Source organism: Vulpes vulpes, chromosome 10, assembly GCF_048418805.1.
Source record: "Vulpes vulpes isolate BD-2025 chromosome 10, VulVul3, whole genome shotgun sequence".
In the NCBI taxonomy this organism is placed as follows: Eukaryota; Metazoa; Chordata; class Mammalia; order Carnivora; family Canidae; genus Vulpes; species Vulpes vulpes.
The window spans coordinates 68,092,399-68,115,734 of record NC_132789.1 but is presented as its reverse complement, the minus strand read 5'-3'; the positions used below and the strand labels follow the sequence as shown (position 1 = coordinate 68,115,734).

The following is a 23,336-nucleotide window of genomic DNA, read 5'->3' as shown; positions in this document are numbered from 1 at the left end:
CTAAAAAACAAAATGAACAAACAAAAAACGCAGAAACAGACCGATAAATACAAAGAACAAATTGTGCTTGCCAGTGGGGAGGGGCACAACAGATGAAGAGGAGTGGGATGTACAGAAAATAGGATAATTTATAAAAGTCGTCTGAACATGTATGATTTATTAATGAACTGTCTCCCCTATGCTGTTGTGATTCCTTGAGGTAAGGGATTGTGTCTTAATTCTTTGTGTAGATCTTATTTGCAGCATAATACTTTAGAACTCAAATAGGGTCCTAAGTTGTAATGCGTATGATAATTCATTGTTTTCCCCATTTTGTCTACATTAGCTCCTGAAAATTTAGACTTTAATATAAATATTTAATAATATTATGAATTGTGGTAGAACATCAACTTTTTGTATTTTTTTAAAAAGGGGTAGTAGACAGCATTATAGCTTGAAACTTCAAAACTCACTTTAACTATTTTACATAGAACTTGCATAGGACGTGCATAGGCTAAGTCCAGGTGAATTTTATCTATGGCTAAAGAAATTAGAAGGTTTTCAGTGACTTTATATTCTCTTCTAACAGCAATACTAGTTGTATTTCAAGTTTATAAAGTTGCGTTTTTTTCTAGGAGTTCTACAACCTAGATAGTGAATCTCATTGACCTGTTGATTCCTGTTATTAAGATAATTTGGGCTCCATGCATACATAAAATTTGGTTTGGAAAAAAAAATAAAAATAAAATAAAATTTGGTTTGGGGGCAAGAGTTAGAGCTATCTTTCATTCGTTTATTCGTTCATTCTTTGAAGCATTTATTTCCACCATTGATTGCACTTGTTTTAATTTCCTTAAAGCCTTAAGCTAATGTCTGACATACATAATTCTTTTATTAATTGTAGAATGTCATAAGAGAGCAGAAAAAGACTATCAAGATCACCTTATTGAGCTATAAAAGACATTACTGGGTCAATTAGCAGAATTGGAAAACAGTTGGTAGATTAAAGTATTGTCAATAATAACTTTCCTGAGGTCGATACTGCCACAGGCATGTGAGAGAATATCCTTATTCTTAGGAAAACACAATGAAGTATTTAGGAATAAAGGTGCCATGATGGTGTATTTACTTCCAATGGTTCAGGAAAGAAAAATTGTGTTTGTGTGTGGTGTTATGTGTGTTGTGTGTTGTGTGTGCGAGCTTGCAAGCATATGGAAAGAGTGAGCACAAGTGAACAGAAGAGTAAATTATAAACCAAAATATTTACAACAGGCAGATCTGGCAAAGGGTATGTTAATCTTTTCATACATTCTTATGTTTCCTCTTAAGTGTGAAATTATCTCCACATCAACAGTTTTCAAAAATCATCTCATCCGACCCTCTCAGGAAAAGCATTCACTCTTTGTGACAACGAGGTTAAGTAACTTTCCCAGGCAGCCTGAGAGTTAGAGACAAATTTCTCCTAGTCCCGTGGACTGTGTTACACTGTTCTGCCACCTTCTAGTAAATTGTCACTGAGCTCTAACCCAATGGCAGGGGCCAGTGATCCTGACTTGTGGTAGCATAGGATGCAGCCAAGCTCGCACATTAATGATGTGGCTTTGGGTTACTTTAAAAATATTTTTCCACTAACTGGTCAGCCCTACAATGTCCAGTCCTCTGGTACCTGGACATCTTGTTACTAGATATGCTGCCCCGTTGTAATGAGACATGCCTACATTTGCATTTCAACAATCAGTGGTTTGTTCTTCTCTTTCCTAATAGCTACGGCTTCTTGGGATACGTTTCTCATGCTATGGAATTGCAAGCCACAAGCCAGAGCTTTCAGATACGTGGGTCACAAGGATGTTGTAACCAGCGTGCAGTTTTCTCCACTTGGAAACTTATTGGCATCAGCTTCACGAGACAGAACTGTTAGACTCTGGATTCCTGATAAGTAAGAGCAACAAAGAAATACCTGCTATGCTGTGGACGTATGAATGTGAAAGAAAACGAGCCTGGCTGTTCCTCCACTTCTCAGGAATGCCTGAACTCCCATACCTAGTCTGAGTCACATGCAGGATGTGTTGCTCTTTTCCGAAAGCTAGCAAACTATTTCATACCACTTTTTCTTCACCTTTAACTCATAATTATCTCTTCTATCTGAAATCTATTTCTAACTATGGAAATATGCTTGATTTTTTTTTGGGGGGGGGGTTAAAATTTTGTTTTGTTTTTGGCAGGGGGATGGTTATCAATCTCTTTATAAATCTGTGGTGAACTTCAGATTGTCTCCCCAGAGAGATACACACTGACATATATAACTGAAATTTTATAGTTTATTCTACTATTGCCCATTTGTGGATCTGTTGGAGGCCTTTGGATCTCTATTAATCCTGTACCAGAACTATTCTTTGGTGCATGTCATTCATTATTGGGCTCCAGAGTTTTCTTGCTAAAGAAAGTTTCTGACAAATGTGTAAATCATTGCATTCGTGTAAGGTCCAATCCTGTTACAACAAACCTCTCTATAGGAGGCTTTTAAAATCCCAGACGTGATAGCTTATCTGTTTTAAGCAATTATTGACCCATGATTTTTTTAAAAGCTTTTGAACTCTTTTTTTCAATGGAACTCTCAGTTATATGTTTTCAAACACACATGAAGATAGAACAAAGAGCACAGCAGTCCCTCCCCACTTTACTCCTCCACCACATCCAGCAGCTATTGGTATCAGTAGTTATTAGTTGTTTCACCCATCCTCTTGCTCTCTTCCCTCTCTATCTCTTTTTTTTTAAGCTAGAGTATTTTTAGAACAAATCCCACAGATCATATCATTTCCCCTCCCTAAATACCTCAGAGAATAAGAATTTGAGCGTTTTCCTTGGCTCTATTATGGCAGGATTTCATTTGTGGTATATGACTAAACAGTCTCAGGCACTCCCAAATGAAAGTTCACAGGGCATTTCCGTGCCAGGAGGCCCTTCTTTTTTTTTCTGCCACCACCCAAGGGAAACTCCATGCTGAGAAATCTGAACATTACCCTGATGGCAGCAAAAATGACTGAAAAGAAGTGACATGTTATAATGCCATTGTGGGTGGCAACATAGAGGGGAAGTGGGAAAGAGGGAGACTGGTTTGGGGTCCAGAAGGGAAGCTGTTCTAAAATCTTTAATTTGGGGGATTTCGGATTAGTGGTTCTACTGTCTTCAGCATAACACAGCTTCAGTCTCCCATTACCAGTTCAAGGAATTCTCAGTGAACAAACTATACAAGGGTAGATGTGCTAAAAGCACACCAAATTGTTAATTTGTATGCGTTAATCTAAGTGTAACAGTTAGGCTTGTGTAGCTATCTCTTGGTCCACTTTCCAAATCATATCATTGTGGGGCCAGGGAAATCATGGATCATAGCAGTGGGATGGAAACTGATAGATCAGTTATTGCTGCATAACCATCCTCAAAACTTAGTACAATAATTGTCCTTTCCCATAATTGTGTGGGTTGTCTGGATGGTTCTTTTACCCCATTTAATGTTGGCTCTTACTCATGCAGCTTCATTGAGCTAGAGGTCCAGCACCTTACTCATATACCTGGGGCCTGCTGCTGGCTATTGGCTGGGGCACCCTGGCCCTCTGTATGCCCTCTCTGCACCAGGATAACGACTTCCTTAGAGCATGGCAACTGTGTAAGTAAAAATGAAAGCCACTAGACCTTTGAAAGGCTGGGTCTGACACTTCTGTGTCACTTCTCCCTCATTCTATTGGTCAAAGTAAGTCACAGCCCAGTTTGAACAGGAGAGATTGATAGATTCCACCTCCTGTGGGAGGGGCAAGCATGAACAGGGGGTAAGAGAAGTGATAGGTGGTCGTATTCACAAACATCACTCACACCAGGTGACTGGCAGGCTAAGGAAGAATAGTAGGAACAAGCATGGAGGCAGTTCTGGCCTGGAGTTCTTCACAGTGGGCCATCAAGAGAACTTGGGCAGACAGGGTAGGTAAATGTGTGGGAGGCAGAGAGCAAATGTCAAGACAAGGTGGGGGAAGTACAAACCAGTTAAATGGCAGCATAACAAACACAGGGCACTCCTTTTATGGTTTCTTACATGCTTCCTGTTGAGACCGGATCCAGGGGTTACCAAGAGGCGGGCCCTTTAGAAAGAAGGCAAGCACGGTAGCCTGCTGGAGAGTGGAGTGTAGAACTCAAGAGCAGGGCAGATTGTGATGATTCGGACTGTCTCCTGGCTTCCCGGTCACAGCAGATGCCATTCTTTCCTTTATTTTCTCTACGCTGTATTCTTGAATTCAGGCCAAACTATACTCCTCACTGCCACTCATAGAACTTTCTGGCAAAACATCACTGAATGTTCCTTCCCATTTTCTTTAGTATTAATTTTCATTTTTCCTAGTATGTTATCATGTATCAGGTGATGGAAACTTAGGACAAAGTCAGTTTTACCTTCTACAGACCGCTGGAGGGATAAGCCAGGATGGATCTGAGAGCTTTGAGTAGTGACTCTTCCCAGTGGAATTCAACAAAATGTATTGAGCTCTTTTCATATGCCTGATATTGTGCTAGACGCTGGTCTTATAGGGATGAATAAATCATCATTCCTGTCCTCCAAAAAACTCATGGCTTGATAGAAGAGAATAGGTCTTTTTTTTTTTTAAAGTACTGTATTATGTAATAAGCAAAATAGATGCAGCAGATAGGGAGCAATTAAGCCTGCCTGGGTTGGTCAAGGGGGGTTGGGGCAGAGGAAGCAATCCAGGCTGAGAAAAAGCAGTAAGTGCAAAGCCAGAGGTGTATTTGAAGCTCTGCGACTGTTCTGAGTCCAAGGTTCAGTGTACCGGCAGGATGCCTTGCCGGAGAGCCTGAGCATTCTACTTCTCCTTGGAGGGCAGCCAGCGACACGTCCATGCTGAGATTTACGTGCTGAGAATGACACTTTCAGCAAGGTAATAAGCAGAGTATGTAGGTGACTGGAGGGGGGTAAGAGATTAGAGCAGGGAGACCAGGTAAGAAGCTTTTGCAATAATCTTGGTGAGCGATATGGAGGCTGTGTCTCCCTTAACATAAGCACAGCTGGCATAGAAAGAAGAGCCACATCGAAAGGGTATTTGGGAAGGGATAGCAGTATCACTATCACTCAGTCCGTTTGTGGGAGAAGCAGAGCAGTTGAGAAGGCCTTCCAGGCTCTGCAAACTCTGTTTCCCGATGTTTTTCAAACAGTTGCATATAAAGATGACTTCCTGATGGGAAGGAAAGTGTCTCCCTAAGACACTCACTTCAGAGAGTGTCTTGGGGACTTTGGAATGCTGACACAAAGTAGTATGTCCCAAATGCCACCTTCCAACTCCAGTGTATCTGCTAGCCTGCCCCTAACTATTTTAACATTTCTCCTTAAGTGCCACATATTATTTTTTCCATCTTTTCTTTTCCTATTCTCTTTCTCTCACTCTAGTCAAGGAAGAAAAAAAAAAAAAAAAGCAGCAGCATCTGAAATTTCAAAGTGTTGAGAACTGGAATGTGTTTTGCTTGTGAGTGTAAGATTGGGCCTGGGCTGAGCAAGGCCTTCGATGCACCCCGGGGGGTCTTAGTTCTCATTGGGAGCAGAAACCCCAAGGTCAGATCACCTAGACCTACATTCTGTCAGGGGGAAAATGCCATGAGGGGCATCTCTTCCCTCTCAGCCCAGACAGCCCGTCCACACAGGTTCCACATGACCCCAGTTTGAAAGCACTCTCTTGGAGCTATTAATTTAATCTATGTTAGCTTTTCTAGGTTGCAGGCCCGTTAGAGTATTTATTGCTATTTCTAGAGGAACAGCAGGAGCTTTAAATTCACAGTTGAGATTTGTTCAAAATATTCTCTAGCTTCCAATTAAAACAAAAACAGCAAGTGCATTTCTGGGTGGGACCGCCAAGGGTCTTTCTTGTTAGGTTTCAGTTGTGACTTTAATTAATAAAACCAGCTTTTAAAAGAGTGTTGATGAAGAAACTTTTCATACTTTTGTTAATTTTTTTATAGGAGTTAAACTTTTATATGTTTCAAAGTCTGTATACTGATTAGATATTGATTATAATTAAATCAAGTGTTATAAGTATTAAACTATTTCTTTCCAGGAGAGGGAAATCCTCTGAATTTAAAGCTCACACAGCTCCAGTTCGAAGTGTAGACTTTTCAGCTGATGGCCAGTTTCTAGCTACAGCCTCTGAAGACAAATCCATCAAAGTATGGAACATGTATCGCCAGCGCTTCTTATATTCCTTGTACCGACATACACATTGGGTACGCTGTGCCAAGTAAGTGAAATTTCGAGTTAAGATTTCCTATTTTTTTTTCCTGTTATAGTACACGTTTACCCACCCTCCAACCCCCAGAAAGGGGATTGAGGACAAATTCATTCATTCATTCATATAGCAAATATTTATTGTGTGTCTGCTATGTGCTGGGAAGACTAGGAAACAAAACAGTCAAAACCCCTCGTCATAAAGCCTACATTCTAGAAAGAGGAGATAGACAATACACAGGTAGGGGAATAGATAAATTAGGTCAGATGGTGGTAAGTGCTCTGGAGAAAAAGACCTGGATTGGCTGGGGAGGAGGGGACTGCAGTTTTAAACAGAGTGTTCAAGACTGCTTCACGAGAGGAGACCTAATGGAGGAGAAGGGTCAAGGCTTGAATCTATGTAGGAAAGGAATGCCCTGGATTAGGAGAAACCAGCACAAAAGCCCTGGGGCGGGAACAAGCAAGAAGGCTAGTGTGGAGCAGAGTGTGGGGAAGGAGGAGAGCCCAGAGGGAGGTTGCAGCCAGATGGGCAGGAGTTGCCATCTACTCTCAGGGAGATGAGATGCCCCTGGAGTGTGTTCATCTCTGACCGACACCTGAATGGGATTGCTCTGACTGCTGTGTGTTTTTTTTTTTTTTTTTTTCTTTAAAACAAGCTCTGGCCAGTTTTATTAAAGAAAAATTTTGCATGATTTACTTTTCACCAGTCTGTTCGAGGTTATGGGTTAGGAGGTTATGGGTAGTAGTTCACATCCTTACTGGGACCAGAGTGGTAGCAGTGGAGATTTTGAGAAGTGGTTGGGTGATAGAGGTAGTATGAGGGACCAACAGAACTTACTGTCATGTATTGGATGTGACAGAGAGGAACTGAGAATGACTCCACAGTCTTTGGCAGTAGGCTGTTGGGACAAGAGCTAATAGCCATGGAGCCTTTTCTGTTCTTCAGACACGCTGGCAAAGTACTTCAGATATTTCCCCAACTGCCCTGGGAGGGTTGGGCTATTGTTTTATTTTCCCCATTTTGCAGATGAGGGAACTGAGTTTCAGAGTTCAGGTTAGAGCTTGTCTAGTTGAAAGTGATAGAAACCAGAGAAATTCTTTTTCTTCTCTCAGGGTGGCTAATTGACTGATGTTTGGTTACCTTGGAATAGAGCGGGGGCCCCTAGAACCAGGGTCTGCGATGCCCACAGTCTCTCTCTAGTCCTCTAAATGGCCTCTCTATTTTCTCAAATACCCTGGAACTGAGGCTGAAGTCCTTACAGCTTTGTAACTGGACAGGAAAAACTTCTCCTCCTCCAGTTAGGAAAGTACCAGGGGCAGCTCCCAGCTTGGATCTTGTGCCCATCCCTTCCCCAGGCAGTGAGATACTGTGGTTGTCTCAGGTGAACCAAGCCCCTGAGACCAGTATCCCAGCCAGCTGAGTCCATACCAACCATGCATCCTGGAGGTGGAGAGAGAGGACAGCCCTTAAAAGAAGGGGACTGGCATAGTCATGGTCACTGGGGGAGAGTCTGCAAAGCCTGCAACCAGCAGACTATGCATTCTGTGTGAAACAACGTGCCCGGCATCCCCAGCTAGGATGCGCTGGAGGGGGGAGTGGGAGCCCAGCTCTGTGTTGCCTTATGTCCACACTCCTCTTATCATGCTCTCAGTTGGACATTATTGTTCAGGTGTTGATTATAATCTATGGTAATGAGTCTAGGAATAAAAGAGATAGACCGAAGGTCATACTTTTAGTCAGTAGTTTCTTTTTTCTTCTAAGGGTCTCACTTTTGGCTCTGGCCATCTCAGTCTTATTTCTATATATGCCACCTTGCTGTGTGGTCAAAAACATGGGCCTGGGACCTAAATATATAGGTTAAAATTCCAGCCCCACCACTTAGCAGCTGTGTGACCTTTTGGAAAGTGACCTAACTTCTCAGTGCCTTAGTTTTCTTACCTGTACGTAACAGTAGCCTGATGATAAAAGTAACCCGCTGCATAGGTTATCATGGTATTTAAATGAGTAAATACACATGGAGTATTTAGAATCATGCTTCCCACTGAGTAATCACTAGTTAAATCTTAGCCATCATCCTCATCCTCATCATTGGACATTTCAATCTTGTTTCATTTTTAAAAACATTGTGTAACTTGAGTTGATCATTTTTTCCCACCTGAGGAGGTAACGTGTGGTGGTCCCAAGAGGTCAGTCAAATCATTTGTATTTATTTATGAAATGATGTTGGGAACAGAGATCTACCATCCAGTGGATCAGACCCGGAGAACTGACAGAGGCACAGGAGACTAGGCCGGAGACTGGGAGTCATTATTTAGCTCCCACTGGAATAGATTCTAGACATGTTTGGCAAAGACATTGGTTTCTATTACCTTCTTCAGGAAGCAAAAACATCGAATGAGAGCCATTAATTATCTAGTGTGTCCTATGTGGCTCTATTTCCTTCCCAAAATAACTTAAGGTGCTTTATAATAACTGTCATACAATGGGGGGAATGAAGAGACGATTCTGTCTAGAACCGTGTAACCTTGGTTAGTGCAAACCTGGCAGCTTTAGCCTGGGTTTCCTGCAGCCAAGGTATTAATGGGATGATTTCACATATTTTCATGTTCTAACAACAAAAAGGAATCCTCTCAAGTTGTTCAGATAAAATTCTTCCTGTAGTAAATTCTAGGAGTGTTTTATTCCTTGCTCTAGTCCTGAATCATCTATGTATATTATAAATGCAAAAGAAAAGGTATTGCTAATATAAGGAAGGAGAACTTATGAAGGTTGAAAAGGTTGCCAATACTGTACAATTCTGGTCTTGAGAATATTCATTTAATGAGCATAGCGCTGCTGCGTACCACATATCCGTGCTGCATGTTAGGGAGAGATGAAAACCGCAGTCAGAGCCTCAAGGAGCTTTTATGTTTTATAGTTTAATGGAAGGAAAATAGATATAAAATAATTATAAAATAATGTGTCCTATGGGAAGGATGAGAGAGTGTGCGGTGGGGCACTGAACCAGGCCTGTGTGAGGAAAAGCCAAGCCGGGGGAGACATTTCAGGCCCAGCACCATGCGATGGGCAGAGGAGGAAGAAGCAGCAGTGTCTTGCCACGTGGGGAGGAGGGGTGGCAAGCCGTTCGCAGACGGGAGCAGCAGGAATAGGCACTGCGGCCTGGGAAAACATTTTATGCTCTGGGAACGTTAACTATTCAGCTGTTGCCAGGCCCAGGAAGTAAAGTGGGATGCAGGTTGGCTGGAGCGGGGGTGTGGGAAGAAGGTGTGGAAGGCTCAGGGTCATGGATGTCACGAGGAAGACTGTGGACTTCATCCTCCAGGTGACCTGGAGACGCTGGAGGGCTTGGAATGGGGAGGAAGCACCATCGTTCCCAAGCTCTCCACCGATTGGTCTTACCTCTCACAGCACGACTGCTTTAGAGGGTTGGCGTGAGCCGGGCCAGGGCTCGTAGGCCTCCCTGGGCTGCATCACGACCCCTGGGCAAGGTGGTGTACGGCTCTCCACCTCCGTGGGAGGGGACAGTAAGGAGGCTCCTCACATGGCCTGTCGGGAGCGTGAGGAAGACTGTGCTCAGAACTGAGTGCTGCCAGGAGCCGGCCAGTCCTCCGGAGGGGCAACATCACTTGGGGAGGAACTCAGGAATTAGGGAAGGGCGCCTGCAAATGTCCCCCTCAAGGAATCAGAGGAGAAGGCCACGGCGTCCGCCCGCGTCTTTTCTTGTTTTCCGGTGGTGGTGCCTGGGTTGTCCCTGAGGAACCAGCCCCCCCACCCCAACCAGCAGCCCCCCTCATGTTAGTCTCTGCTGGTACAGGGCGTGGAGCTCAGGCTTGCCATCTGGAACAGGGCATCTCCTGCCTGTGGGTGTTAGTGAGCCTCGTTGGAGGCCTTTCCCTTGCGATTTCTACCTTTTTCTTTTTAAGTTTATTTATTTATTTTAGTGATCTCTGTACTCCACATGGGGCTTGAACTCATAACTCTGAGATCAAAAGTCACATACTCTTCCAGCTGAGCCAGCCAGGCACCTTGTAGGCTTATTTAAGCCTGTGGCTGCTGCGGGACACTGTAGGCAAAGAGCTGACCTGACAAAGATGCTGACTCAGGGGACAGCAGAGCAGTGAGTGGAGAAAGAAAGAATAGCTACCTCATTACATGGTGTGGTTTCTGGACACGGTCCTACCTGGTTTTGCTAGATGTGTTTGTGTGTGTTGCATGTATGCGTGTGTGAGAAATGGGCCTCAAAAACTCTCACTTTTTTTTTTTTTTTTAGAGGTACTTCCTATAAGATGTGATAGTGGATGGGGCCACATTTTTTGGAAAAGTGGGAGATATTGTTGCATCCAATGATGTGCACTCAAGACACCTGCTTTCTGTTCATCCCCAGTGCCATCGTCTTAGCTTTTAGCATCAAGGGCCCTTGCAGAGACCTTTGCAGTAATCTCCTAAATGTTCTTCCTCTCTACAGATTTGCCTTCATTCTTCACACCCCACCCCTACCACCACTGCTCTACTGTCTCCACGGAGACCTTTGTGAAATGCGAATCTCATACTGCTCTTCAGGTCAGAACCAGTCAGTGACTCCTTGCTTTGGGATGCTGCTCTGCCTTCCTGTTACAGCCTTGTCTTTTGTCCCTGTCACCATCCCCTCCTTGCAGCTCCACAGAGTTCCTGTGTGAGATGTTCTTTTATGTTCTGTGGCTCTTCCACATGCTGCCTGCCCTGCCTGGAATGCCCCCTGCATCTACCCTCCCCTCACAGTCCCGCCCTGCCTCTCTTCCCCCCAGGAAATGTTTCTGACTCTCACAGTCCAAGCTTATTATAAGTCCTTTATGCCACCGCGTTATCCTGTTGATGAGATCTGTCTGCTTAGGATTCTCTTCCCTATTAGACTTTGAATGACAAGTATTTTATTCATAGTGTATTCTCTTGAGAGGCCTTGTTCTAAATTTTATAGATATCATAGAAAGCAAAACAAAATTCCCAGTCTTGTAGAGTTCCTTCTACACATGGGAGGTGGACAATTACAAAATATGTTAATGATATGTGCTTGTGCTCTGAAAAAAATACTATAGGGTAACAAGGTAGAGAGTAGTAGGGTTGGAAGGTGCGCTTTTACATATAGCTCAGGGAAGGCATCTCTGCTCAGATGACTTTGTGTTTGTTTATTTTAAAGATTTTATTTATTTATTCACGAGAGACACACAGAAAGAGAGGCAGAGACCTAGGCAGAGGAAGCAAGGAGCCCTCTGCAAGGAACCTGATGTGGGACTTGATCCCAGGACCCTGGGATCATGACCTGAGCCAAAGGTAGATGCTCAACCACTGAGCCACCCAACCCAGGTGCCCCTGCTCAGGTGACTTTGACTGAAGGGAGGGAGCCAGTAAGCCATCTCCCAACAACAGGGAAGAGTGTTGGGAGTCATATACAGCGTGAGAAGCACTGCAATGTCAGTATAGGGTGGGGAAGGCTCAGAGGATTTGTGCAAAAATATGGCTTGAATGGATCAGTGAGAAGTGTGCAGGTAGCTTAGGTGGGGTTTTCAAGGACTTTTTCAAGGAAGAGTCATTTTTGTGGATTTTGTATATCAAATATAAGAGGACTGTATATGCTCGTTGTGATGGAGAATGTTTATGGGGCTTCACTATCTTTCTTTCCCCATTTTGGCCAATCCCTGTTCAGATTGATTATTTCATACTGAGCTCACCTGGTCTCAATGGAATGCCTTTATCTCGCTGGTACCTTGTTCTAAGTGGTTTTCTTTTTTCTTCTCTCTCTCTCTCTTTTTTAATCAGTTGTTTTCTAACTGGCATGAGTGATTCATGTGAAACTCTGCAGAGACCTCCCTGGGGGAAATGTTCTTTGATAAATAATTTGGTTAAATTTAATGACTAAGGGTCTCATCTCTTTGGCAACTCTCCATGTATATGCCCTACAACATGCTCAGAGATTCTTGCTCATGCATTTATTATTATCTTTTTTCTTGGCTCATGCTATTGTAGTTTGACAACAGGAGTATTGAGGGGGCCCACTTAGACCCAGCCTGTCTCCATTGTTTGTGCAACTTCCTGTGAGAATTTAGCCTTGCCAGGGCCAGCCCAGTCTAGGACTTTATTCCAAAGGTGTGAAGGTCCAGAAGTGCTATTTTCACTTTTTACTCAGAGATGAGAATGTTCTGGGGGCACTGAGTCATGCTTAATAAACTTAGGAGAGCCCGAAACATAACCCAGATGCCAATTTACTTATTTATGATAACAATGCTAACTTTCAAAGGGACTAGAATATTTGCGTGCTTCAGTCCAGGCTTTCCTACTTTGCTGACTTTGTCGATGGGCCCTGGAACTAAAGCAAGGAAGTTTGTTGAAAAAATATCTTGATGAATAGCTTCCTCAGGGTTGGGTCATGTGATGGGGTCATCTCTGCCATGTGCACACACCTGCCAAGGAAATTGCATGATCAGCTGGTCAGGTACTTCCTCCCCTGGGGCCAGGCAGGAGACACATTGACTAGTCTTGCCATTTGTGGTTGCTGGGCACCTCCTCTTGGGTGACATAGTACCTTTCAAGTGCAGCAGTATAGTTGGTTAGATTCAGCTGAGAGGCAGTACAGGGTGGTTAAGAGCATGGGCTCACTGGCATGTGATCCTGGGAACATGATTTCAATCTCTCTGGACCTTGGTCGGCTCCCTATAAAATGAGTATCAAAGGATACTTTCCTCATAGAGTCTTTGTGAAAATTAAAAACAAGTGAATGAATATAAAGTGTCAGTTAATGTTAGCTATCAACTACCCTCACATTCCAGTTTTTTCTCCTGTGGATTATACTGGAGTCACCTTTAGGTTGTGTTCACAAGTCATTTCACACAATTGTACACAGTGTTTGGGGTTGCTACTATAGGTAACTGCTATCATCCATTGAATGTGCTTTATGTATTTAACTATCAGAGGGAAACTGTTTCTAAGCATTTGGGTCTGAAAATCTCTGCCATTTAATTGGAGAGCATAATCCATTTATATTTATGTAACTCTTCCTATAATTAGGTTTAAGTCTGCATTCTTACTCTGTGTTTTCTACTTGTCTCATTTGTTTACTTTTTCCTCCATTTTTTTTTCAGATTGATTGTTTCTTAGTATTCCATTTTATCTCCTCTTTGGGCTTTTTAGCTTTGCTCTTTGTCTTGGATTTTATTTAGTAGCAACCTCTAGAGGTTATAGTCTATATCCTTATAAAAGTTTTAATGTGAGGGACGCCTGGGTGGCTCAGTGGTTGAGCACTTGCCTTTGGCCCAGGGCATGATCCTGGGGTCCCAGGATCAAGTCCCATGTCAGACTCTCTGCATGGAGCCTGCTTCTCCCTCCTCCTGTGTCTCTGCCTCTCTCTCTGTGTCTCTCATGAATAAATAAATAAAATCTTAAAAAAAAAAGTTTTAATGTGAGAACTTAAAAAATCTATCTCCATTTACCCAACTATTGACAGTTAACAGTTTTACTTCTGTATATGTTATGAGCCCACAAAACATCAAGCAGCCATTTTCTTTTAAAGAAAATAAGAAACAAAAAGGTCTGTACATCTGCCTTCTTTACCTTTTCTAGTACTCTATTCTTTTGTGTAGGTAGATCCAAGTTTCCATCTGTTATCGTTTCCCTTCAGCCTAAAAAAACTTCAGGTACTATTTCTTGTAGTGATGAATTTCTCCTGGTGATGAATCCTCTCTTCTTGTTTATCCTTTTTAAAGGATATTTTTGCTGACATGTAGATTTCTAATTTAGTGGATAATTTTTCTTTTAGCACTTAGGGGATGTCTTCTCACTACTTTCTACTTTGCAGTTTTTTTATGTGAAGGTAGTAGTCATTTGTATTGTTATTCCTCTGTATGTAATGTATCTGTGTTTTTTTTGCTGCTCTTAGGTCTTGTCTTTTTTTTTCTTTTTTTTTTAAGCAATTTGACCATGATGAGCCTACTTATGGTTTTGTATATTTTTCTCACGGCTTATGGGATGATGTGGATATATGGATTGATATTTTTATCACATTTGGAAAAATTGTGTTTATTCTTCATATATTTTTCTGCCCTCATTTCTTTCTCATCTCTTTCTGGGATTCCAAATTCACATATGTTGAATCTGGATATCATCCCATGGTTATTGAAGCTTTGCTCATTTTCTCAAACTTTTTTTCTCTTTGCACTTCAGTTTGCATAGTTTCTATTGGCCTTTCTTCAGCTTCCCTGGCATTTTTGTTTCTGGAGTGTCTTATCTACTGTAAGCTTATCAGTGTCTCATGAGATTCCCCATTTATTTGCTCATTATGCCCATCATGTCCTTTAAATCCTGAACATATTTATATTAATTGTTTTAAAGTTTTTGTCTGCTAATTCTAACATCTCTGTCCCATCTGGGTCTAGATTCTCTGCTTCTTTGTATGTCTTGTGATTTTTTTTTTAATTGTGGGCCCAAACATTGCGAAGTATTTGAGAATATGGATTACTCTATCATCTCTAAAAGAAAAATGTTGAGTTTTCTTCTGGTAAGCACTTAACTTTCTGCTGGCTCAGCTAGATTCTCTTCAGGCTTGGACTTAAGCTACTTTAAGGTGGAACCAGAGTAGTCTTTACATTTGTGCTGTAGTACTAGTGGCCTTTCTAGGGCCTCAAACAAATGCCTGAAGTGTTTAGCAAAGTCTGAGAAGAACTTGAACACCTCTCAGTACTGTATAACCTCTGGCATCTTTGTTCACTTCTTCATCTCCAGCTCTTGGTTGTTCTCTGCTGAGCCTTGCTGCCCAGAGCATAAGCAACTTTGTATTTGACCAGACTCAAGAGGGCTTGGAGGCATGTTTTTTTGGAGGGGTTTCTGCTCTTCATAGCTCCTCTCTCACTCACATCCTGCCTTCAAAATTCCAGCCCTGTAGGCCAGTTCTGAATTCTGATTTCTGTTTCATCTGCTCAGTCGGACTGCTACTGTCTCTTTGGGCTCCACATCCTTAAGCTGTGGTTTGGAAAATGCTCCTAGGTATAAATCTGGGATAGATTTGGTGCTCATCACATATGATCTATCTCTCAAGATTCACAACCCTGTGCTGTCTCTTCTCCAGGGCCTAAAAACAGTTACTTTATATATTTTCCCCAGTTGTATGATTGTTTATAGTAGGAGAGTAAGTCTGATAACCATTACTCCCTCTGTCTAGAAGTTCTGCCAAAGGAATTTAGTGGAGCCTACCAAGCCAATTTCAGAATTCATATGGATGAGTTATATGTGCAAGAATAGCCAAGAAAAAAATGACAAGGAAAAAATTGAGAAGAAACTTGTCCAACCAGCTGTCAGAACACAGTATAAAATTATAGAAGTTAAAATATGGTGATAATAGTATAGTATTAGGAAGATAAGTCATAGAAAGTCTAAAAGCAGTTGCATGTATGCTTATGATAGATGGTATTTCCGATCAGTGAGGAAGTGGATAGACTATTTAATATATAGTTAAGATAATTCGATTTTTGTTTAAAAGAATATAAAGTGGGATCTTTATTGCATACCATACATTTACAAAATTTTCAGATGAATTAAACAACTAAAACATTAAAATTTGTTCAAGTGGGGATCCCTGGGTGGCTCAGTGGTTTGGCGCCTGCCTTCGGCTCAGGGCGTGATCCTGGGGACCCAGGATCGAGTCCCACGTCGGGCTCCCTGCATGGAGCTGCTTCTCCCTCTGCCTGTGTCTCTGCCTCTCTCTCTCTCTCTCTCTCTCTCTGTCTTTCATGAATAAATAAATAAAATCTTAAAAAAAAATTGTCCAAGTGATACTACTCTTCCTTCTAATACATAGACAGTTTATTTAGATGAGTATAGAGGGTCAGAGCAATTGTTTTTCCCTTTAATATTTGAATTTTAAAAGTATGGCATGGACTTTAATAATTAAAATTTTGTGTCTGTCTGTGCTTAGTACTTATCATAAGTTTGTCCTTGGAGCCTAGTCTTACTCTATGTGGCATAGAGATGGTGTCTATTCATGTAAGAAGTGATGACTAGCTAACTATGTTCTTTGGGGTAACCGTTGTTTATGATTGTACATTTTAATCCACAGAAATATTTTCAAGATATACTCTCTATTAGGAAATATATTCATGCTTTTAAACATAGATTAGTAGTCTTTTTATTTATTTATTTTATTTTTTATTTTTTTATTTATGATAGTCACACAGGGAGAGAGAGAGAGAGGCAGAGACACAGGCAGAGGGAGAAGCAGGCTCCATGCACCGGGAGCCCGACGTGGGATTCGATCCTGGGTCTCCAGGATCGCGCCCTGGGCCAAAGGCAGGCGCCAAACCGCTGCGCCACCCAGGGATCCCAGATTAGTAGTCTTTTTAGAAAATGAATTTGCAAAATATATCAGGTGTCTTTGTTGCAGTGACTTCACAATTAGAAATATATTCTAAGTACATACTCTTTTGTGTGCAGAAGAAAAAGCTTTGTGTTCAAAGATACTGCTTTCAGTATAATTTATAATGGTGATAAATTGGAAAGAACCAATTTTCCAAATGAAGAAAGCTAGTTAAGTAAATTTAGATGATCATGTAGCCATTTAAAGAGGTCTATAGGCAAGTAATGACATGAAAATGTTTATGTGAGGGAGGGAGGGCAAATTTCAGAACTCATGATTACAGTATAATAGATAAAGTAGCTATCATACATGCAATGTTAAGTGTGATTTTGAGTGATGAGACTATGGACTTTTTTTTTTTCCTTACTATATTTCCCATTTTTTTTAATAAATTAACTTTTATTGGTGTTCAATTTACCAACATACAGAAAAACACCCAGTGCTCATCCCGTCAAGTGTCCCCCTCAGTGCCCGTCACCCATTCCCCGCCACCCCCCGCCCTCCTCCCCTTCCACCACCCCTAGTTCATTTCTCAGAGTTAGGAGTCTTTATGTTCTGTCTCCCTTCCTGATATTTCCCACACATTTCTTCTCCCTTCCCTTAACATCTGATTTTTCTTTAATGAGTAATGAAGAAAACATTTATCATTTGAAATATATGTGTAGGTGAGAAAATATTATCTCTTTCCAGTGGCAAAGAATTTTTTTAATAGGTAAAATTATTATAGCCCTGTGTTCTTAAAAATAATGTATACTCTAGGATAACATGCTTTTTTGTGGTATCCTCCATCAAAAATAAGTACAGCCTATTGAGACAACTTTTCCAACATTATTGCTTTTCCAGTATTAATTTTTATTTATTTATTTATTTTATTTATTTATGATAGTCACAGAGAGAGAGAGAGAGAGAGAGGCAGAGACACAGGCAGAGGGAGAAGCAGGCTCCATGCACCGAGAGCCCGACGTGGGATTCGATCCCGGGTCTCCAGGATCGCGCCCTGGGCCAAAGGCAGGCGCCAAACCGCTGCGCCACCCAGGGATCCCCAGTATTAATTTTTAGGGGGAAAAAATCTACCTTTAATTTTCAGTTGTTGGTGGTGTTACAAGTGATCTTTGACCATCTGAATTGCAGAGATTTTTCTTTATAGTGGTAAGATAGAGCTTACCATTTTAACCTTTTAAAGTATACAGTTAAGTGTCATTAGATATATTCACACTGCACAACAAATTGCAAAAAATTTTTTTAACATTTTATTTTTTTTTATTTGACAGAGAGCGAGCACCAGTAGGCAGAGCAGCAGGCAGAGAGAGAGGAAGAAGCAGGCTCTCCCCTGAGTAAGGAGCCCAATGTGTGGCTCCATCCCAGGACCCTGGGATCATGACCTGAGCTACCCAGGCACCCCCAAATTGTAAAGACATCAGCTTTCATTGGCTATAATATTAAACTGCGCCCAATTCTCTCTCTCTCTTTTTTTTTTTTTTAAGATTTTATTTATTTATTTGAGAAACAGAGAGAGGCAGAGACACAGGCAGAGGGAGAAGCAGGCTCCATGCAGGGAGCCCGATGTGGGACTCGATCCTGGGTCTCCAGGATCACTGGGCTAAGGCAGCGCTAAACTGCTGAGCCACCCGGGCTCTCCCCAATTCTCTTTAAATTTTCTTTTTACTACCTTAAATATTTACTAAAGGCCTACTCAGTGCCATATACTGTGTCTGGGGGTGCAACAGTAAATGAGACAGATGTGGTTTCTGTCTTTTTGGAGCTTACGTCTTTTGGAGAAGTGAACGGAATGCTTGGTGTGACCTAAGTGTGAAGATGAGCTGCTCTAAGAATACACACTGAGGAACTAACCTGGGGGTGGGGGTGGCCCGGAAGATTTCCTGTGGAAGGGACACTGAGCGGAGACTTGCTGGATGAGTAAAATCCTTTTAAGTATTTTAAACTAGATAAAGAGTAGGGGGCAGCATTTGAGGCACAGGGAATAGCACGGAGGAAACTTCCTGAGGCAGGAGCAAGGACCTGAGAGGAAAGGCATGTGTCCCAGGAAGAGTAAGTAGGGTGATGCAGAGACAGGAAGGCTGACTCTGGAGGACCTGGCAAGTAGTGGTAAGGATGCCAGGCTTTTTCCCAGGGGAAATGCAAAATCATCAAAATGTTTTAATCAGAGAAATTTGATTTCATGTTTAAAGATCACTTTTATTGCCTGTAGAGAAGGGAAGACATTAGTTCCCTTAATGGTTTGAAAAGACAGAACCTGATAATGGATTGGAGAGTGTGTGTGGGGGGGGGGGGGAGTGAGGGGGAAAAGAGGCAGAAGCGTGACTCCTAGGTTTCTGGTCTGTGAGAAAGTACTGAGAAAAGGAACACTGGAGAAGGAGCAGTTTGGGGAAAAAAGACGATGAGTTCAGAATTGGACAAGTTTAGAGTTGGAGGTGCCTGCAGGATATCCAAGAGGAGACGCCCAGTAGGCAGTCGTACTTGTGGGTGGAGATCCCAGGAGAGAAGTCTGGGCATATAAATGGTAAATGACCCAAAAAATAATTAGTATGTTTCATGGCATAGTTAAATCTTTTTATATCTCTTTCATCAGCTTTTTGTCTCTCAGTGGCTGTAGGAATGAATCCTGTTACTGCTATTAACAGATGGATTCCCTTCTGATGCTGACCAGCACTTAAAAAAAAAACCATAAATGTTGTGTTTATTGCCTTGAACTTCACCTTCAGTATGCAAACACAAAATCCCACCAAAGCAAACTCTGAGACTGCCAGTGTATTTTTTTTTTAAATGAGTCTGTGAAAGTTTAGGTCTGAATGCAATCCAAACTCCCTCATTATACAAATAGAAAACAGTGGCCGGTGTGGTTTTGAATTTTATAAGGTTACATAGCTGGGCAGTTGCAGAATTGGCCCTAGAATTCAGGACCGTGTACTGACTGGGCAGTGTTATTTCCACTTATTTTTACTGCTTCCCCGTCCTATAGAATAGCTGCTGGCTTCAGAGTACCAGTTACTACTGATTTGTTTCTTAAGGGATGTGGAACAGACCTACTCTGTTTGGTGTCAGACCCTTGAGGGCTGGAATTGTCTTTTATTTTTATTATTTAAATTTTTTTTTTTTTTATGATAGTCACACACACACACAAGAGAGAGAGAGAGAGAAAGAGAGGCAGAGACATAGGCAGAGGGAGAAGCAGGCTCCATGCACCGGGAGCCCGACGTGGGATTCGATCCCGGGTCTCCAGGATCACGCCCTGGGCCAAAGGCAGGCGCCAAACCGCTGCACCACCCAGGGATCCCTGGAATTGTCTTTTTATAGAATATTCATTCCCATGATAATAAATTTCCAAAGGAAAATTTTGAATTCTTATGAAAGCATTTTGAAACTTGTCATGGTTCATGGACCCCTTTGGCTCTCTAATGAGGGGATAACTCTATGGCTGTGCATATAATAATACAATCTTAACATGCAGTTTCAGAAACTGCATAGATTACAAGTTAAAGAAATCCTGTTACACAACTGGGCTATTCTCAGGGACTTGTGAACCGTTTGTTCTAGAAAGAAGTTCACTAATTTTCTGATTGTCTCAAATGAGTATCAGTATGTTTAAGAGATTGAATAGTAGCTGAGTTAATTTCCCGGATACCTTACAGACAGTTCATGTGTGCTAATCCATTAGTCACTATTGACTAATACGATGTCCATCTCAGTGACACACTCTCTAGAAGTTTTATTTTTTTTAATTTTTTAAAAAAGATTTTATTTATTTGAGAGAGAGAGAGAGAGGGGGGGGGGGCACAAGCTGGGGGAGGGGCAAAGGGAGAGGGAGAAGCAGACTCCCCATTCAACAGGGACCCTGATGCAGGGCTTGATCCCAGGACACTGAGATCACAACCCAAACCAAAGGCAGATGCTTAACTGACTGAGACACCCAGGCGCCCCTCTCTAGAGGTTTTATTTTATTTATTTATTTTTTATTATTTTTTTTCTCTAGAGGTTTTAAAAGGTAGTTACGTGGTGCTGAATTAGGTAGAAATCTGTTGATGTCTCAGCAGAAATGTTATATCCTCTTAACATTCTTAAAAGTAATAACCCAGTTAGACGTGTAAGCCCTGACAAAGGAAAGGACGATTCTTTCCTGACCAAAGTCAGGACCAAGAGAAGCCTGTTTTATTGATGCTCACCTATTTCCAGGGGAGGGAAACAGCCTTAAGCCTGAGCACGCCTTTGGTTGTGTTGAGCTGGGAGTAGAGCCCCCGCCCTGCATCAGGTTCTTCTCAAGCACCTCCTTCACTCTCTACTTACCTACCATTCTCATCCCCTTCATCTGGTTAGCACCGGAAATTCTCCCGGCCTCTAGCTCCTCCTGCTCAGGATGAATTTCTAGCCAGCCAAGCTGCCTCCTTTTCCTTATTCACTAGTTTCTTTAAAATCCTGTTGCTCCCATGGAACTTCCACTGACGAATTGGCACCTTTCTGTGACAGACTCTTAGCACTATCTAAAATGATATTATCTGTGTGCCCTTTCTAGAATGAAAACCTCATGTGGGCAGGAATCTTACCAGTCTCATTCACCACTCTATCTCCATTACCCAGGACGATGCCTAGTGCTGACTGAGCTCTTGGCAGGTGCACAGTAAATATTTGAATGAATGAATGAATATCTACCCCATAAACTCCCCAAGGACACTGACAGTGTATGGCAACACAGACAGGTTTTTATTAAAGCCTAGTCCAGCGGCTAGCCTGTCAGAGCCCAGTCACATAGCCTCCTGAGAACACTTACCTCATGGTTTCCCTTCATTCTAGGATTTGCTGTGGTTACCCAGAAGCCACACTGAACTGTGCTCTAAATCATTTAGCCAGTTGAAGAAAGTGTCTTTTCTGTCAGGTACTTAAGCAGAATGGCTAAGAGGTTTGGCTGTGGAGCCGGACTGTCTGGTTCAAATCTTCCTGGCTGTGTGACTCCGGCAGTTTACTGATCCTTAATGTGGCTGGGTACATTCACCAGTAGATTGAGGCTACCAGTAGCACCTGTTTTATAGGATTATCTGGCGGATTAAGTGAGTTGCTATAGGTAATGTATTAGGAACTATTCTAAGACATATGTACTCAGTAAATGTAGGCAGGGTAATGACAATAATGGAGGTGGTGGTATTTGACCAGTAATGTCAAAGGGTGAGTATTATTAGGCTTTGTTTTCAATCTGGACATTCTATTTTATTAACCATTCTTTCATCATTGCTTTCTTAAAATATAAAAATCAAGTAATCTCTTAGAAATACTTTTTAAAATATTCACATTAAGTGATTTCTAAAAGATAACTTATTAAGAAGCAATTTGAATCCTTGTATTAGTTGCATTATTATGCAAAATTTATTTTTGTGAGGATACTGAATAGGTTTTCCTTCCCCAGGATCTGTGTAAAATGCATATTATCTATTTGAAGCATTTCTATAATACTGTCCTTCATATGTGGATCTTCCTCACATATTTTCTGTAGGTAAACATTAATAAAAAATTGTGTTATTATGAAATCAAACTGAATCTTCCATGCTGAGTAGCATGGAAGATTACTTTCTGGAATTTTAAAAAAAGTACCTCACATAGAACTTAATTATGCTTCTGTGCACCCTTTTTTTATATGGCAAGTCTAAATGACAGATTAAAAGTTTCTGTCAGGAAGAATTATTTTTAGGTCAGCCTTAAGAACAGGGAGGGAGGGGACACCCAGGGTGGCTCAGCAGTTGAGCACCTGTCTTCAGCCCAGGATGTGGTCCTGGAGTCTCCGGATCAAGGCCCACATCAGGCTTCCTGCATGGAGCCTGCTTCTCCCTTTGCCTAGGTCTCTGCCTCTCATGAATTAAAAACAAAAACAAAACAAAACAGGGAGAGAGGAGAGAGTAGGAGAGAAGGAAGAAAACAAAACAAAACAAAAAACCCCTTCAATAACCCATACCCTTAATCGATGACCTTTATAGTCATCTGGGCATAGAGGAAAAGTACAAAGAAAATTGAAACATAATCTGCCTATGAGCTAAGTGGTTTTTGGTTTTTGTTATTGCTAAAGTATTAATAATAAAAATACTGTTCATAGTTTCCTAATAGTCTAAAATTTTTTGGGCTTTTTTCTTGGTCTTATGTTTTTCTGTTTTTCCCCTATCACTTAGGGGAAAAAAATGAACCGTAGAAAGGTTCTTAAAGCAAGAGAGTGCATAAAAACAGTAGATGAGATGTCTGAGAATTGTCTCATTTGTTTTTTTAATGAGACATGTGGAAGATAGATGTATCCATGAATCAGGGCCTTCAATTCTGTGTAAGTGAGCTATCGACTGGAGATTTCCAGCCTCCTGAAGTCCAGGAAGTTACAGGCTTGGGGAGTCGATTTTTTTTTTTCTTTTTTGGTGGTGTATTGTTTAATTTCATCTTCAACGTGTCAATCTGTTTCTTCCAAAAAGCTTCGGTACAGGGTTAGTGGGATGAGTAGTAAAGGCTCTCATAGGTTATACGGATAATACTGGAAAATGACAAAAATAGAAGAAAGAGATAAAGAATAATTAAAAAAAAAAACCAAGGTACTTGGCTTAGGGAATGCAGAGTTGAAGACCTAGAACAACTGCCATAAAACTAAGTCATTTAAATCAAGTAATAAAAGGAAAAAAGAAAGCTGGTTGGTCTATATAGTATATTTTGATATGGTCTGTCATTGTCAT

The 23,336-nt window shown here is 41.6% G+C and overlaps 1 protein-coding gene across 12 annotated transcripts in view; it reads left to right on the top strand.

The window, feature by feature from the left end:
* POC1B (POC1 centriolar protein B) overlaps positions 1-23,336 on the top strand; it is a 93,172-nt gene that overhangs the window by 19,116 nt on the left and 50,720 nt on the right. For all 12 annotated transcript variants that reach the window (XR_011994903.1, XR_011994904.1, XR_011994902.1 and 9 more), the window contains 2 exons: positions 1,744-1,915; positions 6,084-6,263. Coding sequence is in view for 9 of the 12 variants with exons in the window: in XM_025992207.2 (XP_025847992.1) it covers positions 1,744-1,915; positions 6,084-6,263 (352 nt within the window). In the remaining 3 variants the exon portion in view is untranslated. The remainder of the gene's footprint in view (positions 1-1,743; positions 1,916-6,083; positions 6,264-23,336) is intronic.